This window comes from Coffea arabica, chromosome 2c (assembly GCF_036785885.1).
Source record: "Coffea arabica cultivar ET-39 chromosome 2c, Coffea Arabica ET-39 HiFi, whole genome shotgun sequence".
Classification (NCBI taxonomy): Eukaryota; Viridiplantae; Streptophyta; class Magnoliopsida; order Gentianales; family Rubiaceae; genus Coffea; species Coffea arabica.
Window position 1 is genome coordinate 73,982,870 of NC_092312.1, and position 20,139 is coordinate 74,003,008.

At 35.4% G+C, this 20,139-nt stretch overlaps 4 protein-coding genes across 4 annotated transcripts; 3 read left to right on the forward strand and 1 right to left on the reverse strand.

Moving 5' to 3' along the window:
• The first annotated feature begins 3,501 nt into the window (after positions 1–3,501).
• LOC140036052 (2-methylene-furan-3-one reductase-like) lies at positions 3,502–5,014 on the forward strand. The gene is made up of 3 exons (XM_072077320.1): positions 3,502–3,837; positions 3,962–4,448; positions 4,694–5,014. Exons 1-3 carry the CDS (start codon positions 3,592–3,594, stop codon positions 4,789–4,791), a joined length of 831 nt encoding a protein of 276 aa, XP_071933421.1. The 5' UTR covers positions 3,502–3,591; the 3' UTR covers positions 4,792–5,014.
• A 606-nt stretch (positions 5,015–5,620) lies between these two features.
• LOC113727951 (cytochrome P450 704C1) lies at positions 5,621–8,898 on the forward strand. Its single transcript, XM_027252376.2, has 5 exons — positions 5,621–6,222; positions 6,761–7,045; positions 7,477–7,815; positions 8,193–8,393; positions 8,485–8,898. The coding sequence occupies exons 1-5, from the start codon at positions 5,701–5,703 to the stop codon at positions 8,680–8,682; spliced, it is 1,545 nt and encodes a 514-aa protein (XP_027108177.2). The 5' UTR covers positions 5,621–5,700; the 3' UTR covers positions 8,683–8,898.
• A 2,745-nt stretch (positions 8,899–11,643) lies between these two features.
• LOC140035438 (cytochrome P450 704C1-like) lies at positions 11,644–15,490 on the forward strand. Its single transcript, XM_072076446.1, has 6 exons — positions 11,644–12,086; positions 12,818–13,033; positions 13,106–13,396; positions 13,525–13,845; positions 14,508–14,711; positions 15,011–15,490. The coding sequence occupies exons 1-6, from the start codon at positions 11,772–11,774 to the stop codon at positions 15,197–15,199; spliced, it is 1,536 nt and encodes a 511-aa protein (XP_071932547.1). The 5' UTR covers positions 11,644–11,771; the 3' UTR covers positions 15,200–15,490.
• A 350-nt stretch (positions 15,491–15,840) lies between these two features.
• On the reverse strand, positions 15,841–19,352 carry LOC113727954 (uncharacterized). The gene is made up of 5 exons (XM_027252380.2): positions 19,103–19,352; positions 18,945–19,012; positions 17,727–17,956; positions 16,398–16,527; positions 15,841–16,310 (listed from the first exon to the last, which is right to left on the reverse strand). Exons 1-5 carry the CDS (start codon positions 19,242–19,244, stop codon positions 16,173–16,175), a joined length of 708 nt encoding a protein of 235 aa, XP_027108181.2. The 5' UTR covers positions 19,245–19,352; the 3' UTR covers positions 15,841–16,172.
• Positions 19,353–20,139: the final 787 nt, after the last annotated feature.

Consider the following 20,139-nt stretch of genomic DNA (forward strand, 5'->3'; position numbering starts at 1 on the left):
AGTTCACTGAAGTGCGATTGAGGAGTTATGGGAGCTTAATTATGACATACTTTATCTTATACACATCTGTTCACATTACTAATATAGTGCTTGGGTAAAATTTGTGTTTGAGTTGTTTACCGAGTAGGCATTCTATTTCAGATTTTAGTTTACTAATTGCATTGTTAATGTTTTAGATTCAACTCAACTCGGTTTGCATCTTCTTAAATCATATTGAGTTTCATATAATAAAATAGTCATCTTACTTAGATGATATAGAAGATGATCCATTGATGCCAATATATCCACAAGATTAGAAATGCTAAAGATATAAAATGAGCAAAAACAAATGTTTTGGGGGATATTTTAAAGCCTGCCATGCAACTGTCGTACATTGAACCTAGGGATGTAATTGAGTCGACATGCAAGAAGGATACTCGAGCGAGTAGTATTATTGGAACTCGATTTCAATGCATTGCTCATAGAATTCGAGCTCGACTCGCATGGGTTCAAGTAAATGCAAGCCTTATCGGGTTTGAATCAGGAAGATTTGAAAATTTCATTTTTCTTGAAAATTTTTTTGCAAAAATACATTATCGCCCTTCAAAAAAATTTCATATGACCTGAAATATTTTGTAAATTCAATCACTCTTTTGAGCACAAGAGTAATTTTATAATAATAATAATATATATTGAAGAATTAAAATTAAAAAACTCCATAAGGCTCCATGAGTTTTCCAGCCTTGCTGCTGGATACTTGAACTTCACTTGTTAGGCCTATCAAGTTATTTGAACTCAACTCAAATTTGGTCAACTCGAATTCGAGTCGAGTTTTTGATTGAATTATTCGTGAACAGTTCGATTCGATTATAGTACTAATGTGTTTGGATTGTAAGTTATTTGAAATATTTTTACTGTAGCGCTTTTTGTGATGTGATGTATGTGAGATAAAAAGGTAATTGGGAAGATAAAAAGGTGTATTGAAAATTGTAATGGTGATGTCAGCAAATATATTTGGCCAAATAATTGGCTGTCCAAACACACTCTTATATCCAAAAATTATTAAACAATGTGTAATGCATATGGTGTCACATTACTAAGTGGCAACTTTTTATTTTGATTTCAAATCCTTCTTTTCTTCGTTTTCAGCTTTAAAACTTAGAAGCTCTCTAACTAAAAAGAGACCCAACAACAATATAAAAAAAAGGGAAAGATGAAACAAGTTGTTATGCGTGTGATGCCATATTTTTTCACTGATCCGAGAAGATACGTCCAAAGATGAACATTGCTGGCATATATTTATTCTAGATTAATATTAATACCCTTAATGACTACGTTATGTTTCCAGGATCCTTTTCTATTCTTAACTTTTTTATGGCCACTCATGTAAAACTGGCCTTTAAATTTTATCTAGGAACATAAATTTATTGAAGTAAATTTTTTATCTTGAATAGAATCTTATGAATATAGTCCAACAATTAGTGAAAAGCAAGAAAGAGATTTTAATTGGATAATTTAGAAACTAAACATGAATTGGAAAACTAAATTTATGAAAACTATGTTACAAGGAAGAAACAGTTGTCTATTGTGGAAAAACAGAAGGAAAAGAAAAACAAAACAAATAAAAAAAATGACTAGAATGAAAGAAAAATTGAACGATTCAAAAGAAAATATGATCCTTTTGTTGTTTTAATAACAATTTAGACAAAGGGAAGCTAAAGATGTCGGATGTTGGGAAGTTATCTTGCAATGTAACGTGCATTAAAATTTTACAAGTATCCAACTAAATTTTTTCTATTTTCTCATTGTTGAGGACACCATGGTTTCTGCTTCCTGGTGATAGTCTCTAACAAATTTTTTTTTTTGTTTATTTTGCGCGACTTTGTGACCTCTATTCACGATAATAAACTAACTTTGAACTTGTTTTAAGAAGATTAAAAAGCATTCTTACCAAATAAAATTGTATTAAAAAATAACTTTTAGGAATTACTTTTAGAAATTCATTAAACAAAATAATAAAGAAATTTTTTTTTGCTGCTATAACTATATAAAAAAAAAATAATGGAAGTAGTAGTGTTAAGGTAAGACCATCCGTCGGCAGCAAGATAAAGTGGGAAAAGCTCAACCCTTAGTTAGCCAGCAGAAGATGGAAATTAAAGGAAAAACTTTTTTGCAAAATATTTATTTTTTATCTTAGTTAACGGATTTTCACATGTTGTATTTCAGCATCAGTTTTGAGACTGAGCCAGTTAGATAGCAAATTTGAGGGAATAGGCATGCATAGATATTTATGGAACAGTTTTTATAATTGGTTAGATATAATAGTTTGTGATTCACAATGTAATCTTTCATATTTTGTAACTCTATTAAATCTAATGATTTCAGATCAGATATATTTGTGATATATTCTATTTATTTTATGCCATAGATTACTTTGTCGAACAAATTGTAATTGGCGATTTTCAATTAGTTTATTAATAATATTGACTTCTATTTCATAAAAAAAGGCTAAGAAACTGAAGTAATACTCAGTGGATACCCTTCAATTGATTGTTGGAAGATTGGTTTATATTGGCTGATCAAATACTGATGCAACCACATTTTTATCCTCTTTTGAAACTTTGTTCCATTTATTTATACAATCTTTCCGAATCAGAATTGCGTTTTGTACAATGAGAAGTGTTCAGTGTACACTTCTATCGTCCACCTTCTCTTGGCTCTTCCACTATACAGTCTATACTATATATCCAACTATCTAATCCAGCACGATTCTTTATATTCACCAAAATCCCTTTTTGGGGAAGCATATGAAGTAGAATAGGATTTTTTTGGGTTATTTTATCATTGTTATTATTATTATTATTATTGGATATCGGCTTCCTCTTTAAGGCCACGAAGTACCAATATAGACTATTTTTTATGCTAGACTATTTTTACATGTTGCTAAGTGGAGTTGCTGTCTCCGACTGGTTTCTGTCGGATATTTTGCTTCTTGGTGATATCTTATGGTGATATCTTGAACATGCCAATCTGCTTCATCAATCCCTGAGCAGTTTGCATGTAGTGTCAAAAACCAATTGCTTTGTAGTACAACATGATGTTAACTATGAAAATCAAGTATTCGAAAAATTGTAAGCCAACCAGCAGCTTCGAGGGGGAGGAATGAAGTGGAACTAGATATTCAGTGCTGTAAACCCTAAGCATTGTTGTCCACTGCTAAAATGTTAGTACTAACATGGAAGAGATATTTCTAGCAATTATCAGGATCTTGACTTTTGGCTAGGATGTTCGTGCATGTATGCTTTATGTGCTTATGTTCTCTCAAATGTGTCTATTCACAGAATTATTAGTACTACTTATTTTAAGTAAAATGTATAGTCTAAGGATGAAATTTGATTCCATCCATGCACATTTTAAAATATAAATGGAGGCGTTTCATCACATAAATATATTGGGTATTCAAAGCCTTTGTCTTTGGTGGTGTGTCCTCTTCCTTTCACTCTGTTAGTGTTAGCTGTGGACTTGTGTTTATGGTGATCTTCCATGTAATCTTAACGCTGCTTTTTTCTTCCCCCTCAAAATCACACTCGAGCTTCAATCTAAACTATAGACATGGTGCTTGAAAACTTTGATAGCTGCAGAGAATCATTTACTACTTTGCCTGGGGAAAACAATCAAAAGAGGATGCAGAAAGCCTGGTTCAATGAGGAGCATGGACCTCCAGAAGTACTTCAGCTAGGATATTTGCCAGTCCCTTCTCCTAAAGAGAATCAACTACTAGTCTCTGTTAGAGCAGCAGCTTTAAATCCTATTGACTTCAAATTGCGCCAAAAACCCTTAGTTTCTACAACTTTCCCGGTAAGTAGGGATGATTAGCATTGAAGCAAGGTGCATCATTGCGCTGTTGGAGAAAATACACAACAATTGAGGTATACAGGAATAATTTATTCTCTGCAGATATGATTAATCTCTGTTGATGTAGGTGGTCCCTGGTTGTGACATGGCTGGTGTTGTTGTGGCAAAAGGGGATGGCATCTCCAGATTCTGCGTCGGTGATGAGGTGTACGGGAACATCCAAGATTTCAATGCAGAGGGGAATTTAAAGCAGTTAGGAGTGCTGGCAGAGTTCATTCTTGTGGAAGAGAATTTGGTTGCAAGGAAACCAGAGAATCTTTCGTTTGAGGAGGCAGCAAGTTTACCTGTAGCCCTTCAAACTGCGGTGGAAGGTTTCAAAGTTGCAGGTTTTAAGAAGGGACAGACAGTCTTTATATTTGGAGGAGCTGGTGGTGTAGGAACTCTAGCAGTTCAGCTGGCTAAACATTTCTATGGTGCTTCTTTGGTTACAGCAACTACTAGTACCCCAAAAGTGGAGTTCGTGAAAGGTTTGGGGGCTGACAAGGTTGTCGACTACAGAAAGACCAAATACGAAAAAGTTGAGGAGAAATATGATCTTGTCTACGACACAATTGGTAACTTCTATTGCATCTGAAATACTTTATTGTATGCAGTCTTAGGTACGGTTTCATTTGGAAGGCTGATGCGTTTGTACGATATGGTTAACTACAATTATTTCAGTTATACCATGCACATCCGTTTCTGAGGTTTCTGAACCTTGCAGAACATTTGATTATCAAACATCAACTGGATCAAGATCCTCCCATGTAAATTTAGCCAACTTCTGATTCAGTTTTCTCAACTAATGGTGCATTTTCAGGTGACTCCAAGTATTCTTCCGTGGTGAGTAAGGACGACATGCTTCTCATTGACATAACATGGCCTCCATCAAATCCAGGAGCAATCCATTCCGGCTAGACAGTTTCTGGAGATGTTTTGGAGAAGCTTAGGCCATATTTAGAGAGTGGAAAGCTAAAAGCTGCAATTGATCCTCGAAGCCCATTTCACTTTTGTGATGCCATTAATGCTTTTCGATATCTTGAAACTGGAAGAGCCAGAGGGAAGGTTGTTATATCTCCTTTTCCTTCATAGCTCCTTTACTCATGTGGCTATGACACTAAAAGACTCGATTATTATGAAACTTGTGCTCTAAGCCTTTACCTTTATGTACCTGCAAGTGTAATTCTTTCCTGTTATTTGCTATGGTCAGAGTCCTAAGAATCTTGTCATGATTGATACTCAGAGTAAATCACAGTGCAATTATCTCACAATCAAATCAAATATGGTTAACTACAAAATGCCCCCAAAATTACTTGAGCTTTATCATTTTGCCCCCCTCAATGTCTGAATGGATTAATCTGCCGCTAAACTTTTCAATTGTCACATAATCAAGCGACCAACCAAGTAGATCCTAATTGAATACGATTTCAGATTGTGACATGCTCATAATGCAACAATAGGACAAATAAGCCCTCAATAAAAACAGATGAAAAAAAAAAAGAAAATTGAAATCATATTTACACAAATGAGCTTCCCTCGAACAATGAGAAGAAACACTTTGGTTCACACGGCACTTGATATATTTTTCTCCTTGGTTTTTTGGATTGTTTTATGTAACAAAAAGTTGGGGTCATTGCCCCTTTCACTATCTGCTGATGCAACCTAAGACTTGGCATTGCTCCCTAAATCCTTTGTTCTCTTTGTCCTTGGTGGGCAAAATAGCTTATTTCGTGTCTTGACACATAATTCTGTATAAAAATGTTGGTTGTTAGTACTTGGTAGACTTTTCAGGTATCATTATCCCCTCTCGATTGACCTTCTGCAGATATGGATGTCCTCTATTCAATCTTCATCACCGTTTTAACCTTAACGCTAGTTCTCTTGATACCAGTTGCAGCTTTGGTACTCAAATTTTTCATCGAAAAATTTATCAGAAACAAGAAATACCCGCCAGTGGTTGGAACTGTGTTTCATGAACTCTTTTACTTAGACAGACTCTACGATTACCAAACAGAACTGGCAAAAAGACAACCTACTGTCAGATTCCTTGGCCCGGATCAGAGTGAAATATACACAACTGATTCGAGAAATGTGGAGCACATACTTAAAACCAACTTTTATAAGTATTCAATAGGCAAAATTAATCAAGATATAGTAACAGACTTATTTGGCGAAGGAATCTTTGCTGTAGATGGTGAGAAGTGGAGGCAGCAGAGGAAGCTAGCAAGCTTTGAGTTCTCAACAAGGGTTTTGAGAGATTTCAGCTGCACAGTTTTCAGAAGAAACGCAGCAAAATTAGTTGCAAAAGTTGGTGAGCTTTCTCAGGCCAGCCAAGTTTTTGACATACATGTAAGTCAACGAAGTGTAGATTACGAAGGTCCTTACAATTAGCATGATCTGGTTGTTAATCATCCTTTGATTCATCTTTTACCTACTTGATATGGTTGCGTGATTAGCAGCTAGCAACACTTCCTTCTGTACTCACCTGAAGAGCATATTAAATGAGCTTCTGATCACAACCTATAAAGTTGTCCAGCAATGACATGTTTGCATAACCATGTTATTTTTGCTCGCTTCAACATTTTGTTGCATAAACTTCATTGTAGATTTAAAGGAATTCCTTTATCAAGATGAACTCCAAATCACTGACTGTGTTCAATTTTTAATGCTGAATTACATGTTCAGGACTCTGCTATTCCGTTCTTCTTCATTTAAAAAGTGTAAACCAATCTGAAATGATTGGTTTCTTTAGGCAAAAGTAGGAATTTTGATAATAACCAAAATAAATGGTTAGCTTCTGTTGAGATTCACATTTCCTTCTGAATTTTTTTTTTTAAACTTTTCCTCTCACTTAATCTTGTCTGTGGAGCTGCTTCCTTATTCGCAGGAATTGCTAATGAGATGCACGCTGGATTCAATATTCAAAGTTGGATTTGGAGTAGATCTGAATTGCCTTGAAGGATCCGGCGACAAGGTGACCAAATTTATCAGGGCCTTTGATGACGCAAATGAACTAATATACTGGCGCTATGTCGATCCATTCTGGAAGCTCAAACGGTACCTCAATATTGGCTGTGAAGCGTCCCTTAAACAGAACATCAAAGTCATCTATCATTTCGTAGATGAGTTGATCAAGACCAAGAGGAAACTGTTAGAGCTGCGAAATGATTTTGTGAGTATACTGCAATCGCATTGTAATTCATATATTACTTGCTGTAAATTGTGAGCACAACAAAAGGAAACTGTCAGTAGACAACCATCCTCTAATGGAGGATCCCAACAGTCAATACCATAAAATGCATCAACCTTTTCCTTTCAGCAAAATGCATTCATGCTGGAAGAACTGGTAAATCATTAGCTTTTCGGTCAGAAAGAACTAAAGTATATTGACTAGATTTAAACAGACAAAACATTGAGGATAGAGGCTTTTTCTGAAGTCCCCCCCCACTCCTTTCACTGGTGGATGGCGACATTTCACATTGGAAAAATCTAGCAACTCCATGAATTGGATTCATGTAAAGTAGTTACATTTACATGAGAAATGAATATGCTGAGGATGAACCATGCTAGAAACTGATTATCATCTTGATGTTCTACTTCAAGAATGACAAGGAGGACATCCTCTCAAGGTTTCTGGTGGAAAGCAGGAAGGATCCAGAGAAGATGACTGATCAATATCTACGGGACATTATTCTGAATTTCATGATTGCAGGAAAAGATGCTACTGCAAACACTCTTTCATGGTTTTTCTATATGCTTTGCGAGAACCCTCTGATCCAGGAAAGAGTTGCAGAGCAGGTGAAAGATGTTACAGGCAATCAGTGCAGTGAAAATAGTATTGATGATTTTATGGCAAGTATTACTGACGAAATATTAGAGAAGATGCATTATCTTCATGCAACCCTGACTGAGACCTTGAGGCTATATCCTGCAGTTCCACTGGTAATTGCTTTTGAATTTCATGAAATCTATTGGATGATTGTTTCTTTTCACTTATAATGTGTTTCTACCGGATGCTTTCTGAACCATTTGCTAAACAAAGGGCGTTGAAATTTGAATAGAAACTGGGATGCAAAGTGGTAGAGGCTCATGAACTATGACAAAATCACTTTAAACATTTTCAACACAAGAATTCAGTCAATAGATGCAAATGTTTATGAAGATTTCTGCCTGAGCTCATCAACTGCCTGCACAATATGATGAAACATGATTAACACATGCTCCTCCCATCCAGACGCTTCATACTACTGCATCGTGAAGTCTAGCATTGGAATTGACATCTCTGTACTGTTGATAGCTCTCTATTCTGCAAATTACAGGACGGAAGGTGCGCAGATGCTGATGACATTCTTCCTGACGGTTCTCAAGTGAAAAAAGGGGATGGTGTTTACTACATGTCCTATGCGATGGGCAGGATGCCTTACATTTGGGGAGAAGATGCTGAGGATTTTCGACCTGAAAGATGGCTCAAGAATGGAATCTTCCAACCTGAATCGCCATACAAATTCGTAGCTTTCCATGTATGTAGCATCCTTTGACAATTTATTTTTCTAAGTATGTCGTTTGATCAACAATCATGGATCATCTAACTTACCAAATTTCCCTTCTCAGGCTGGACCTCGAACATGTTTAGGCAAAGATTTTGCTTATCGCCAGATGAAGATACTGTCAGCGGCCCTTCTTTACTACTACAAGTTCAGATTAGGTGATGATGCAGGAAGGGTAACTTACAGAACAATGTTTACACTCCACATCAAAGGAGGCCTTCATATTCAAGCTATTACAAGAACTGGTCTGAGGAAAACATAATTGCAGGCACCTTATAGGCAAATGCTATGATTAAGTTGTACAGTTTGACAGTATTAATCATAGCGTACGTGAGGCAATGAAGCACTTATGTAACTTCCTACAATATATAAGACTTGATTGTGTGGTCTTAGACAAAAGTTGATTGTTATTTCAGCAATCTCAAGTTGAATAACGGAACACAAGTTATACCAAAGAGCTCAAGGCAAGTTCTATTGAGTCATTGAGTGCTTTTGTTGTGCATGGCCCTGAATCTGAAACGGCATGAATTGTTAAGAGTTGAAATCTTAATTAGCCATAGAAGTTAGCGAAAAATGCTGTAGGAACCAGGGGCAATGTGTATAATGCAGTTGGATGATGGCGTGCAATGGATTGCTTCGTATGAAAAGCACTTTCATCGTGCAACTATCTTCTGGCCTTTATTCTTGATATTGTCTTCTGTATTGACTACTTATCCTCAACACATATGCTACCTATTGGTATTAAGCCCGCCCTAGTCGAACGGTTCAATCGGTCTTTATTCTTGATATTGGCTTCAATATTGACTTCTTATCCTCAACACGTATGCTACCTATTGGTAATAAATACGGCCTAGTCCAATGATTCAATCGATCGAGTAAATTTCAATCAGTAGACTTGTTGACTTATCAGCAGATGGTTCGAACATGAGATCTTACGTATAGGAATAAAATACAATCACCACTAGACAAATAGTCCATTTGTTGATTGTTTAGTCATTATATTATATATTAAACTTTATTCTTATTTTATTTTTTCAAAACAAAATTTATTTGGAATCTTTTAATAAAATTTTATTATTCCTCAAAGTCTATAAGTTATGAACTGAATCTAAAAAATAACATATTATACAAATCATTTTAAAGGCAAATATTGTTCTCAATAACCTTTTGTATTTAAAATTTGTAAATAAACTAGATAATTACATTTTGATAAAATTTTATACTTGAAGTTTGGCGGATTTCTAATTAAATTTAGGGTTTATTGATTCTTATAAGAATTAATTGTTCTATAATAAATTAGACTAACTAAACATTTACTATGGATATCCTTATATTATATAAGAATGAGTTTTATTCAAAGGGTGTTTGAATTTCAACCGCATGGATAGGGGTTTTTTGGAAATATAAAATGTTGTGTAATTTTTTTAAAACTTTTGGTACAATTGAGGGCAACATGTGTTTGAATATATTTACTGAAATGCCCTCATTTTGGTACGTTTAAAGTTTTGATTTATGGAGATATTTGGATATTTCTAGAATATGAAATTATATTGCAATAGTTTTTGCATCGAGTACAACTCATATAAACTCATATGTCGGTGTAATTATTGAAATAGTGCTATAAACACATTTAATTGAAGTGTGAATTTTGTTGTGCAATTAACACAAATACATGTTGCTATAACCAACAGTTAGAGGATATTTTTTTTGTTTGAAATAATTTATGTCTACTCTTAAGCGATTTTCAACTGACATCTGTAAGGGTCTTTTGAAAATGGTAAAATTGTAAAAACATTGATAAAGTAAGGTGTACAAGTGTGTGCTGCAATTATAATGCACTATTATTAGTTCTATCATATTTGATGACTATTTTTTTTTTTCAGAATGTACTATTATTTGTTCAATAAAAAATTCTCTTTAATCACATATACCAAACACTCACACGATATGCGGGCACTTCTTGTAGTTTGTTATAGTTTCAAGTATATCAAAACTTATGAGACATAATATTTAAGTATATTTAATGACCTATCAGTTGCACATTAATCCATTGATTCACTTTCTTCGTTAAGTTACTCCCCGGACCGGGCTTAATAAGGACGCGGGACTGGAGCGGTTGTTTCCGGAAGGTGTAACACCATTTGTACATGGTGTAACATCATCTGTACAAGGTGTAACAATAGAACAACAGCGAATAACATTAGAACAACATTTTTGTGGGTCCCACACGGCGTGAAAATCGAGTTACAAGACGTGATCTGAGCCGCACAAATTTTTGAGGCCTCATCCAGGCCGTGAACTGCTTGGGACGGTTGTCAGGCCCCTCGTCCGCTTAATAATGGGTTTAATATGGCGCTGCCCTACAGAAACCCCCGTCGGAATAGAACAAAAGATCGGGTAAAAAAAAAAAAAAGAACAAAAGAAGCTAAAGAAAATTAATTCGGGGCCTTCGGGCAGCTCCTATTCTTTCCATTTTCATTTTTTATTTTTCTTACAAAATCTCATTTTCTCATGGCTCTTTCTTTTTAATTTTCAACTCTCTCTCTCTTTCTCTATCCTCTTTTTTTTTGTCACTCCCTTTTTAATCAAACCTCTTTATTTTTAATTTATTGATGTTTTCTTCCATCTTTTAATTTGGTTTTTGTCCATTAAATTGAAAAAAGTTAAAAAAGAATTATTTTTTAACCCAAATTATTTAATGCTACAACCACTCACTTTTATCTCATTTTTTGTTTCTTATCAAGTTTACATTTCTATTTTCGATTTTCTTGACTTCCTTCGAACTCTAAACTTTCTTTTTTAAATTGCAATCTCTAAAACGTAAATTAAAATTTAAGTTCACAATATCTAAATTCTCATAGACGTGAATTTTGTATAATTTCAAAATATTGTGATATTTTTGGATTGGATTTAGACATAATTGAAATCGAGATGGAATTTATTTGTTTTAACTTATAATTTAAAAAATTTATTTTTAAAAAATCCAAGTTATTAAAAAATAGTAAACCTTTCATCATATAAAGTATTAAATTAATCCATTACATGTCTTATTTTATACATATATATATTTATATAAATAATTTTTTAAAAAATTCATTGAATCGACGTTGAACCGGTCCGACCGATTGAATCTCGACCCTTTCACTTCACCGGTTCAATTAACGGTCCGATTTTTTAAAACATTGGTTTAAAATGATTTTTGATACATTTCACCTCCCACCAAGCTCGGTCTTACAATTTGCAAGGTGTGCAAGTGTGTTACTCTTTGGCACCAAAACCCGCAAAACCAATAGCCGTACATTTTGCAGAACAGACGTTGCAGCTTCGCCATTAGTCAGTAACTCAACATCTATGGATTCTCGCTGTTGTTGTCCTGCTTCTGTGGCTGTCGCTTTTCTGTTTCTTGCGACTATTGCTTTTGCTGTTCGTATAATCACTAGCAAAATTCCAGAAAAGCTTGAGAAGAAGAAGAGGAGGCACCATCCAATTGGTGGCACCATGCTCAACCAGCTGATTAATTTCAATAGGTTGCACCATTATATGACTGAGTTGGCTACAAAGTACAAGACTTACAGATTGATCAGCCCTTTTCGTAATGAAGTTTATACTTCTGATCCAGCTAATGTTGAGTATATCCTCAAAACAAACTTCGAAAATTATGGCAAGGTATGTAGCGATAATTCTTGAAACATTCTGCTTAAGCATTCAATTTTACATGTTTTTCTTGATTAGTTTCGGTGCAGTATTCTTGATTAAATAAAAATTGAATATTTATAAGTTATGTGAGGTTTAGGGTTTTGAGATAACATTGGCACAGATTCTTCGAAAATGGATTGTCAAATAAGGGCATGACTAGGTAGAATAGCTAGTTTCAGCATTTTCCTTCTCCTCTAAATATGTCCTTGCCCAAGAATGAATTCCGAGTTCCCTGTGGACATGAACATCCAAACCTTGGCAAGAATTTATTAGGCCTCTGGCCTAACCGTGAATAGAGAAGGAGGAAGAAAATTTGAGGAAGCAACTGGCGCTAATATTCCGTAACATGTATGCTCCTTTTTACCTTATATTCTGCCTTTAAAGGTGGCATCTTTGAGACCAGAATAGGATCTATTTTGGTTTTCCTTTCTCTCAAAGAATATGATTATCTGTACCAATGGTGGACCTGAACTACGTCACTTAAAGGCTGGTTATCTTATGTACCTTCTGCTGGGGCCATAGGTAGACCCTTGTGCTTCTTATGCTTCTCACTTGTAGTGCGTTTTGCATCCCTTCATATTGGATGCAGATTGTATTTTCTGTTACTAAAAAAAAATTTAAGTCTCATTATATTCTTTCCAACCTTACTTGTATGATAATATTGAAGGGAACTAAAATTTGAAGTGTTTCAAAAAATACAGGGACTGTACAATTATACCATATTGAAGGACCTATTAGGAGATGGCATATTTACAGTTGATGGTGACAAATGGCGGGAACAAAGAAAGATATCAAGCTTTGAATTCTCCACAAGGGTATTGAGGGATTTTAGCAGTGTCATCTTCAGAAGAAATGTGGCAAAGCTAGCAAACATAATCCGTGAAGCTACAAATTCTAATCAAACATTTGACATTCAAGTAAGTGCACCACAAAACTAAACCAGATAAATTTATTTGACTGTACCTTACAACTTGTATTGATTTATGCAGGATCTCTTCATGAAAGCAACATTAGATTCTATATTCAGAGTTGCATTTGGGGTTGAGCTGGACAGCATGTGTGGTTCCAATGAAGAAGGCAAAAAGTTTAGCAATGCATTTGATGATGCAAGTGCTATGAGTCTTAGACGATATGTTGATATCTTTTGGAAGATCAAAAAAGCGCTTAATATTGGAACAGAGGCCAAGTTGAAGGAAAAAATCAGAGTGGTTGATGATTTTGTGTATAAGTTGATTCGTAGTAAGACTGAGCAAATGCACGAATCATCGGATGATTGTTCTGTAAGTATATGGTTCAATGCCTCTGGGGTGTGTTTGTGTGTGGTTTTCCCCCCCCCCCCCCCCCCCCCCCCCCCTTTTTGTTGGGGTAAAGTTTCCACTTTGTAATGTTATTCTATTTCTTGTGACAGTGGAAAAAGGAGGACATTTTGTCAAGATTCTTGCAAGTCAGTGAAACAGATTCAAAGTACTTGAGAGATATAATACTAAATTTCATAATAGCAGGCAAAGACACGACAGCAGCCACTCTCTCCTGGTTTATTTATATGCTTTGCAGGCACCCAGATATACAGGAGAAGGTTGCACAAGAAATAAAAGAAGAAACTAATGGTCGTAAGACGACAGATATTGCAGAATACACTTCCGAATTGAGTGAAGAAGCCCTAGAAAAGATGCACTATCTTCATGGAGCATTGACTGAGACTTTAAGATTGTATCCTGCAGTTCCAGTGGTAATCAATACTTTTCCATATGAAACAGAAGCCACTCTATACTTGCTGACATGTTTATATTTGATGAGTTGTTGACTTCCACACCTACGTATTGCTTTCTCAACCTGAGAAAAAAAAAAGACCAAAAGATAACTTTATCTTCTACATTTTCCTGGTCATTCTGGTGCCATCTGATTTGGAAGTAGGTTCTCCAGTAAATAATTTTTCAATTTATTGAAATTTCTCTTACAACATGTCCTCCAAGTATTACACTGTCCTTTCCTTTATGTTCTATAGGAAACATGTTCCGGTGATTCATTTGACTGGGACTGGATCTCTTTAAAGTTCATCCCTTATTCTAAGATATAGGCATGCCTTGATATTCTACAATTTGGCTTTTTCTGGATTAAATGATATGTAACATCTGGTTTCTGTACGTAAAACCTCACTCAGCAAGAACAAAGTGGTTCCTAAGTTTTATGACCTCTAGTTCAAGGACCAAGTCCTTGTGGTGTTAAAGTGGTTTCCTATAACATGCTGGTTTCTTTTTCATTAGATATCTCGCATCATCCTAGCTCTTAATATTGTTACTATTCCCCCATATTCTTTTGTTACAGATGGCAATTCAGTCCATAGTTTGAAAGATTTACCAAGTTAGGAACTTTCATCTGTTTTCATGATAGGATGCAAAAATATGCTCGTCAGATGACATACTGCCGGATGGTTTCTCTGTGAAGAAAGGAGACATGGTGGCTTTCCAACCATATGCAATGGGGAGAATGAAATTCATATGGGGTGATGATGCTAAAGAATTTAGACCAGAGAGATGGCTTGACGTGAATGGTTGCTTCCGCCCAGAGAGCCCATTTAAATTTACAGCCTTCCAGGTTAGCCTTGCAGCATGGAACAAATTCTCCTACTGTACATAATGTTTTAAAAGCAGTTATATTTAGGACATTAAGTTCATTTTTGTTTTCTCACAGCCACTGCTTGCAAACATGTATGCTAAAGTTCATTCATGGATTACACGTCTTCTGTAACATATTCCATTTTGTAGACATCAAATTGGAGCTTCCAGAACATTCAGATGTGAAAACCATTGGCTAGTCATTTTGAACATGAAGTAACAAGTAACAAGCTTATAGTTTACATAGAAAAACTGAAGCAGTTATCTGATCATGAACAGGCGGGCCCACGAATTTGTCTGGGAAAGGAATTTGCTTATAGGCAAATGAAGATCTTTGCTGCTGTTCTATTGCGATTCTTCGTCTTTAAACTGGGTGATGAGAGGAAGGCTGTGAACTATAGGACAATGATTAACCTTCACATTGATGGGGGACTACATGTTCGTGCCTTCCACAGATTAGGCTGCTAGGACAGATACTTCAGATCGTTAATATTGGAATCGACAAACTCCACTGATATGGCTTCTAGGACCACTATGTGTGTGTGTGTGTGTGTATGTGTGTCAGATTGTCAATCTTCCGATTGACAAAAACTCCACGTTTGTGCATCAGAACTATGAAAGCTTGCAAAAGATCTGTTCCCTTTAGATCGCAGGCTTTGCACTACCTGGATGAAAGGAAAAGCTTGAAAGTGGAAATAATTTCAAGTAGTTTGCAAAATAGGGACAAACGTTTTATTGCTATAAGATCCGTTTATACTCCATGACTTGCAAGAAACATAACACATCTGCTACATCGCAACAGATGGAAATATTGGGGATGGGTGTGAAGTATGGTTCGTTCTGGATTTCATGTAGCAGTTAATTCATTCCTGTGCCAATTGTGAACATTGCTGTATCCCGGATGTTAGTAGTTCATCATTCTGTAATCTGCTCCTTGAAAAACTAATGTTCCTGAAGACCTCAAAGACTCACAGGTTTAAAGCCTGAAATTTTGAACTTACCAAGAAAGCCTAACAAAATCTTGTGGTCTCTGTTGCTTTGCCATATTCACTAGATTACAAGAAAAGGACGGTTCTTCTTAAGCTTAGAACTAATAAATCAAAACAAGGTTACTTAACTCACTCGTATTTATCCTATAAAAGGTTCAAGACAAAATTCAGTAGAAGTGAAGCATTTTCCTAGCAAAAGAACGCACAGCAAAGAAACAAGCTCACAACTTGTGTGGTATGGCCACTGTACTTGACATGAACGGTTAGGGACCAGACAATGCGTCCCACAAAAAGCCAAACTCGGAAATGTCTACTGAAAGGGTACCATCCATCTAATCTGGTAAAGGTGGCCCTAACATGTAAAACATATTTCATCCTTTCACGGGAGGTACAGATAGTTCATACGTGTTTGCTTGCACAGAGAATAAGAGAACTAATAGGTATGCATTGAACTATGAAACTTCTGACAAAATTGCAGTAGCTGGAAGCTGAACCCCGGGCCTTGATGTCCATCCTTTGCGTCTCCTGTAGGCCTCAACTGCCCGTATACGCAGTCTTTCTTGTGATGCATCCTGAGTGGTCTTGAATACCTGAACTTACACACATTAGGACTAAATATACCTCGTTGGTGTTACTATGATGTATTAGACTAAGCTAATGTCCTTGGCTCACAGTACCTTAGGAACTGCAACAAGCTTTGGGGGACCTTTGACAACCTCTCCAAATTTTACTTCATCCTGAGCTGGGAAGCCCACATTCTCCTCTTCCCTGATCTTCTTGCGTTTCTTTTTTCTTTCTTCCAAGCGCCTGAAGAAATCAAGACCTTGATTAACTTAGAAGGTAAAAGTTAGGCTTTCATACATATATATACTCTTCTGTATCATAATATAATACTAATGGATCCTTGGGCTAGGAAAATGTGTCAAAAGTAGCAAATATTGCCAAAATCCTAAAGAAAATGTGGCACCAAATTCGATTCAACCATCCTCCCCCACCAGACCCCTTCTCTCTTTAAATCTAGCCTCCAAACTGTTCTATAACACCACCATCCTCACCTGCCATATGTAATCCAACTGCAGGCAAGTTTGTGTTAATGGAAATTTGTTTGTGATTCTCTCTTCTTCTTCTTCTTGTATTTCCTTTTTTTCGCTCCTAAAGAAAATGTAGCACCAAATTCGATTCAATCATCCTCCCCCACCAGAACCTCTCTCTTTTTAAATCTAGCGATCTAGCGCCCCAACCATTCCACAACACCACCATCCTCACCCACCATATGCAATCCAACTACAGGTAAGTTAGTGTTTGTGGTAATTTGTTTATGATTCTCTCTTCTTCTTCTTCTTCTATTTTTTTTTGGTAACAAATGTTTCTCCACGTGCCTGTGCCTGTGCCTGTGCCTGTGTCTTTTATTCAAACTGTGTGCATGTGTTAGGACTTTAAAGGAGGAAGGAGTAAACATATAATCCAATTCCTTTTCTACCTTTGTTTAAGGATTATATCACATTAACTATAATATCGGGGGAAGTACGGACCAATTAACAGCCTGCCTTGTATCTTTGTAATTGTTAGGCAAAAGCGGTGACACTGTTTGTTGGAAAAGGGTTATTGTCATTGATTTCTCAACAAAATGGTTTTTTCTTCATAAATTCTGGAATTCCAGAAGCCAATTTGTGCTATCAACAAACCTGAGTGATTGTAAACTAACTGTAAAAACTAATATAACTGAACCCTCTACCCAAACTAGACAGTAATGGCAATAAAGCATGCCAAACCAAACCGGTTACCATCTACTCATTACCAGGAAAGTCATATAACCATAAATTATTCGATTCTTTTAAGTGATAAAAAACCACTAAAAGAAAAGAAACGTAGATAATAAAAAGATCCTTCACATGCGGATATCTTTCATATATCATGGAGAAAAGAAAAAGAATAAGATGAACTGCATTAGATTTTGTTGGCACCAAGTACAGACAGTGGTGGAGAAAGAATATACAGATACTTACTGTTTCTTGCGCTCCTTCCTTTTGGATCCAGTAACACCCAAGTCCCCTGATGCTTCAAATCGAAGGTCATTGACTTGCTTCCTTTTCCTCCTTTTCTTTTTCTTTTCATTCACATGACTCTGAACAGCCTCATCGTCAACATTGGGATGTTTTACCATTGAAATCCCATCTTTTTTATCTTTTCTGATCCCAGTAATTTTAGATCCAACTTTATCCTCTGAATCAAGTCTCTGTTAAAATCCACCCATAAAAGTAGAACTCATAATTTAAATTAAGAAACATAAAAAAATCTCCTAGTCATCCGGCACGCATGGAAAATTAATATCTCAAGGCGGTAAACATCAGAGTTTCCACAAAGTAACAAGAATATGTGAATCTTTGGGCGGAGGACACCAGATACAAAAGCCAAATTTACTCATCATTTTACATCTTGAAACATGGAAATGGAGAAAACACACATCCAAAGGTGAAGGTTTACCACTCAAATCATGGAAGTACAACACTGAGAAAAAAATTCTCTTCACACAATTTTGCAAGAGTCACACGTAAATATATATCCTGCTATTCTCCCACTTGATTATCTAAAGTTTGAACAAATATAAAAATCTAAACAAATTCAGCTCATATGCCATCACACTTTTAGGTGCTTTCACAAAGCATCCATTCCTCTTGTTTAGCAGTTACTCAGTTAAAGAAACGGTAGTGCTTGCCCAATGACATACGACAAACAAATTAAACCCTGCTTTGGTAGTGGTTCTTAGCCCGGCTAGTTTGCTCAAAGACACAATGCATAAATGCAATTTGACTCAAAGTGGAAAAGATCACAGAGATTCAAATTATCCTGAGAAACCAGTTATCAGAATACAAAACATTAGTTTTTTCTATTCCTTTTCATTGAGTAAACCTGCACCTGACTAACACAGACATATCCACACACACATATACACAGTTTCACATAACTGAGGATACCTTGACAATCCAAACAAGTTACACGAATTATCATCAAAATCAAAATCAAGTGGCAGCTGATTTCGGGGCCAAAACAAAACTTAAATACCCCACGCAAGGAACTCGTCTTCTCAATTTGAGAAATAATACATCCTACTCCCATATACACAGGCAAAGGGCAAAAAGGAAAAGAGAAAAAAAAAAAGAGAAGAAACTACCATAGATTCCATATTATCATGATAAACCACCTCAAATTCAAAAGATACATACCAGCTCTGTATCTCTGCTATTAACTCCTTTATTCTTCTGTGCACCACTAATTGCTGCCTTTCTACTTTCTAGAAAACAAAGAAAAATATTAAAAGAACAAAATTCTACAATACAAATTTCAGCACACAAGCAAACATTGAAGATAGAAGAATAGTTACCAGCAAAAGACATGATTTTGCGTAGTTTGGCGGGAAGAGCGTCGAGGGAGGAGCGATCAGGTGCGGGTGGAAGTCCAGTTTGGCCGGCTCCATGAGCTGCTCTGTAATTCTTTTCTCTTCTTCTCCTCCCCTTTCCACCCATCTCTGAATAAAGCAAATGCCTAAAACCCTAGAGGTCCCTTCGTCTTCTTCACTGGTCACTAACAAATTTTTTCAATATTTTTCATCGATTTGATACATCGCTTCTCAATGGTTATTTCTTTTTAAGTCCGACGGCTTTACTCTGCTCTTTTTTTTAATTAGTTTTTCATAGAAAAATATGACGTAGGATCTATGAAACAAAAAATAATTAAAAAATATATTTACGAAAAATATAAAGAATTTTCCTTATAAAAAAACTAATCTAAAATTTTTTTTTCTTGAAGTCCTAAACATGTGACATTTTTTTAACAAATGAAATCCGTTTGAATTAGCTGTTTTTTATGGCATTTTTTGAAAAATTTTGTTGTAGCAGAATTTTTATAGTATAATTTGGAATATTTTTAAAAAATATTTTGGGATATTTAAGAGTAGAAGAGTTTTTAGAATACATTTTGAAATATTTTTTAAATATAAAACAATTTAAATTACTTTTGAGAGTACCTTTTAGAATATTTTTTTAAAACTTTAATAATATTTGAAAAATTAGTTTCTAAAAAAGTTAGCAATCTAAACAGAGCCAGAGTTTGTTTGGGTAGCATATTATTTGGGGTAATTTTTTCAAACAAAATATTATAACAATTTTTTGGTGCGATGTATGTAAAATAAATATGTGATTGAAAACTGTATTTATGTTATAAGAAAATAAATTTGAGCAAATAATCCACTATTCAAACCTTTTTTTCGTTAAAAAAAGAATACATTGAAGATAAATATTATATATAATGACAGTGCATATAGTAGTGGACATGAACTTTGAATATGTCTAATATATTTAAAAAATTAATGCTCAAATTAAAATTAAAATTAAAATGGCACACATTCATTATACAAATTTA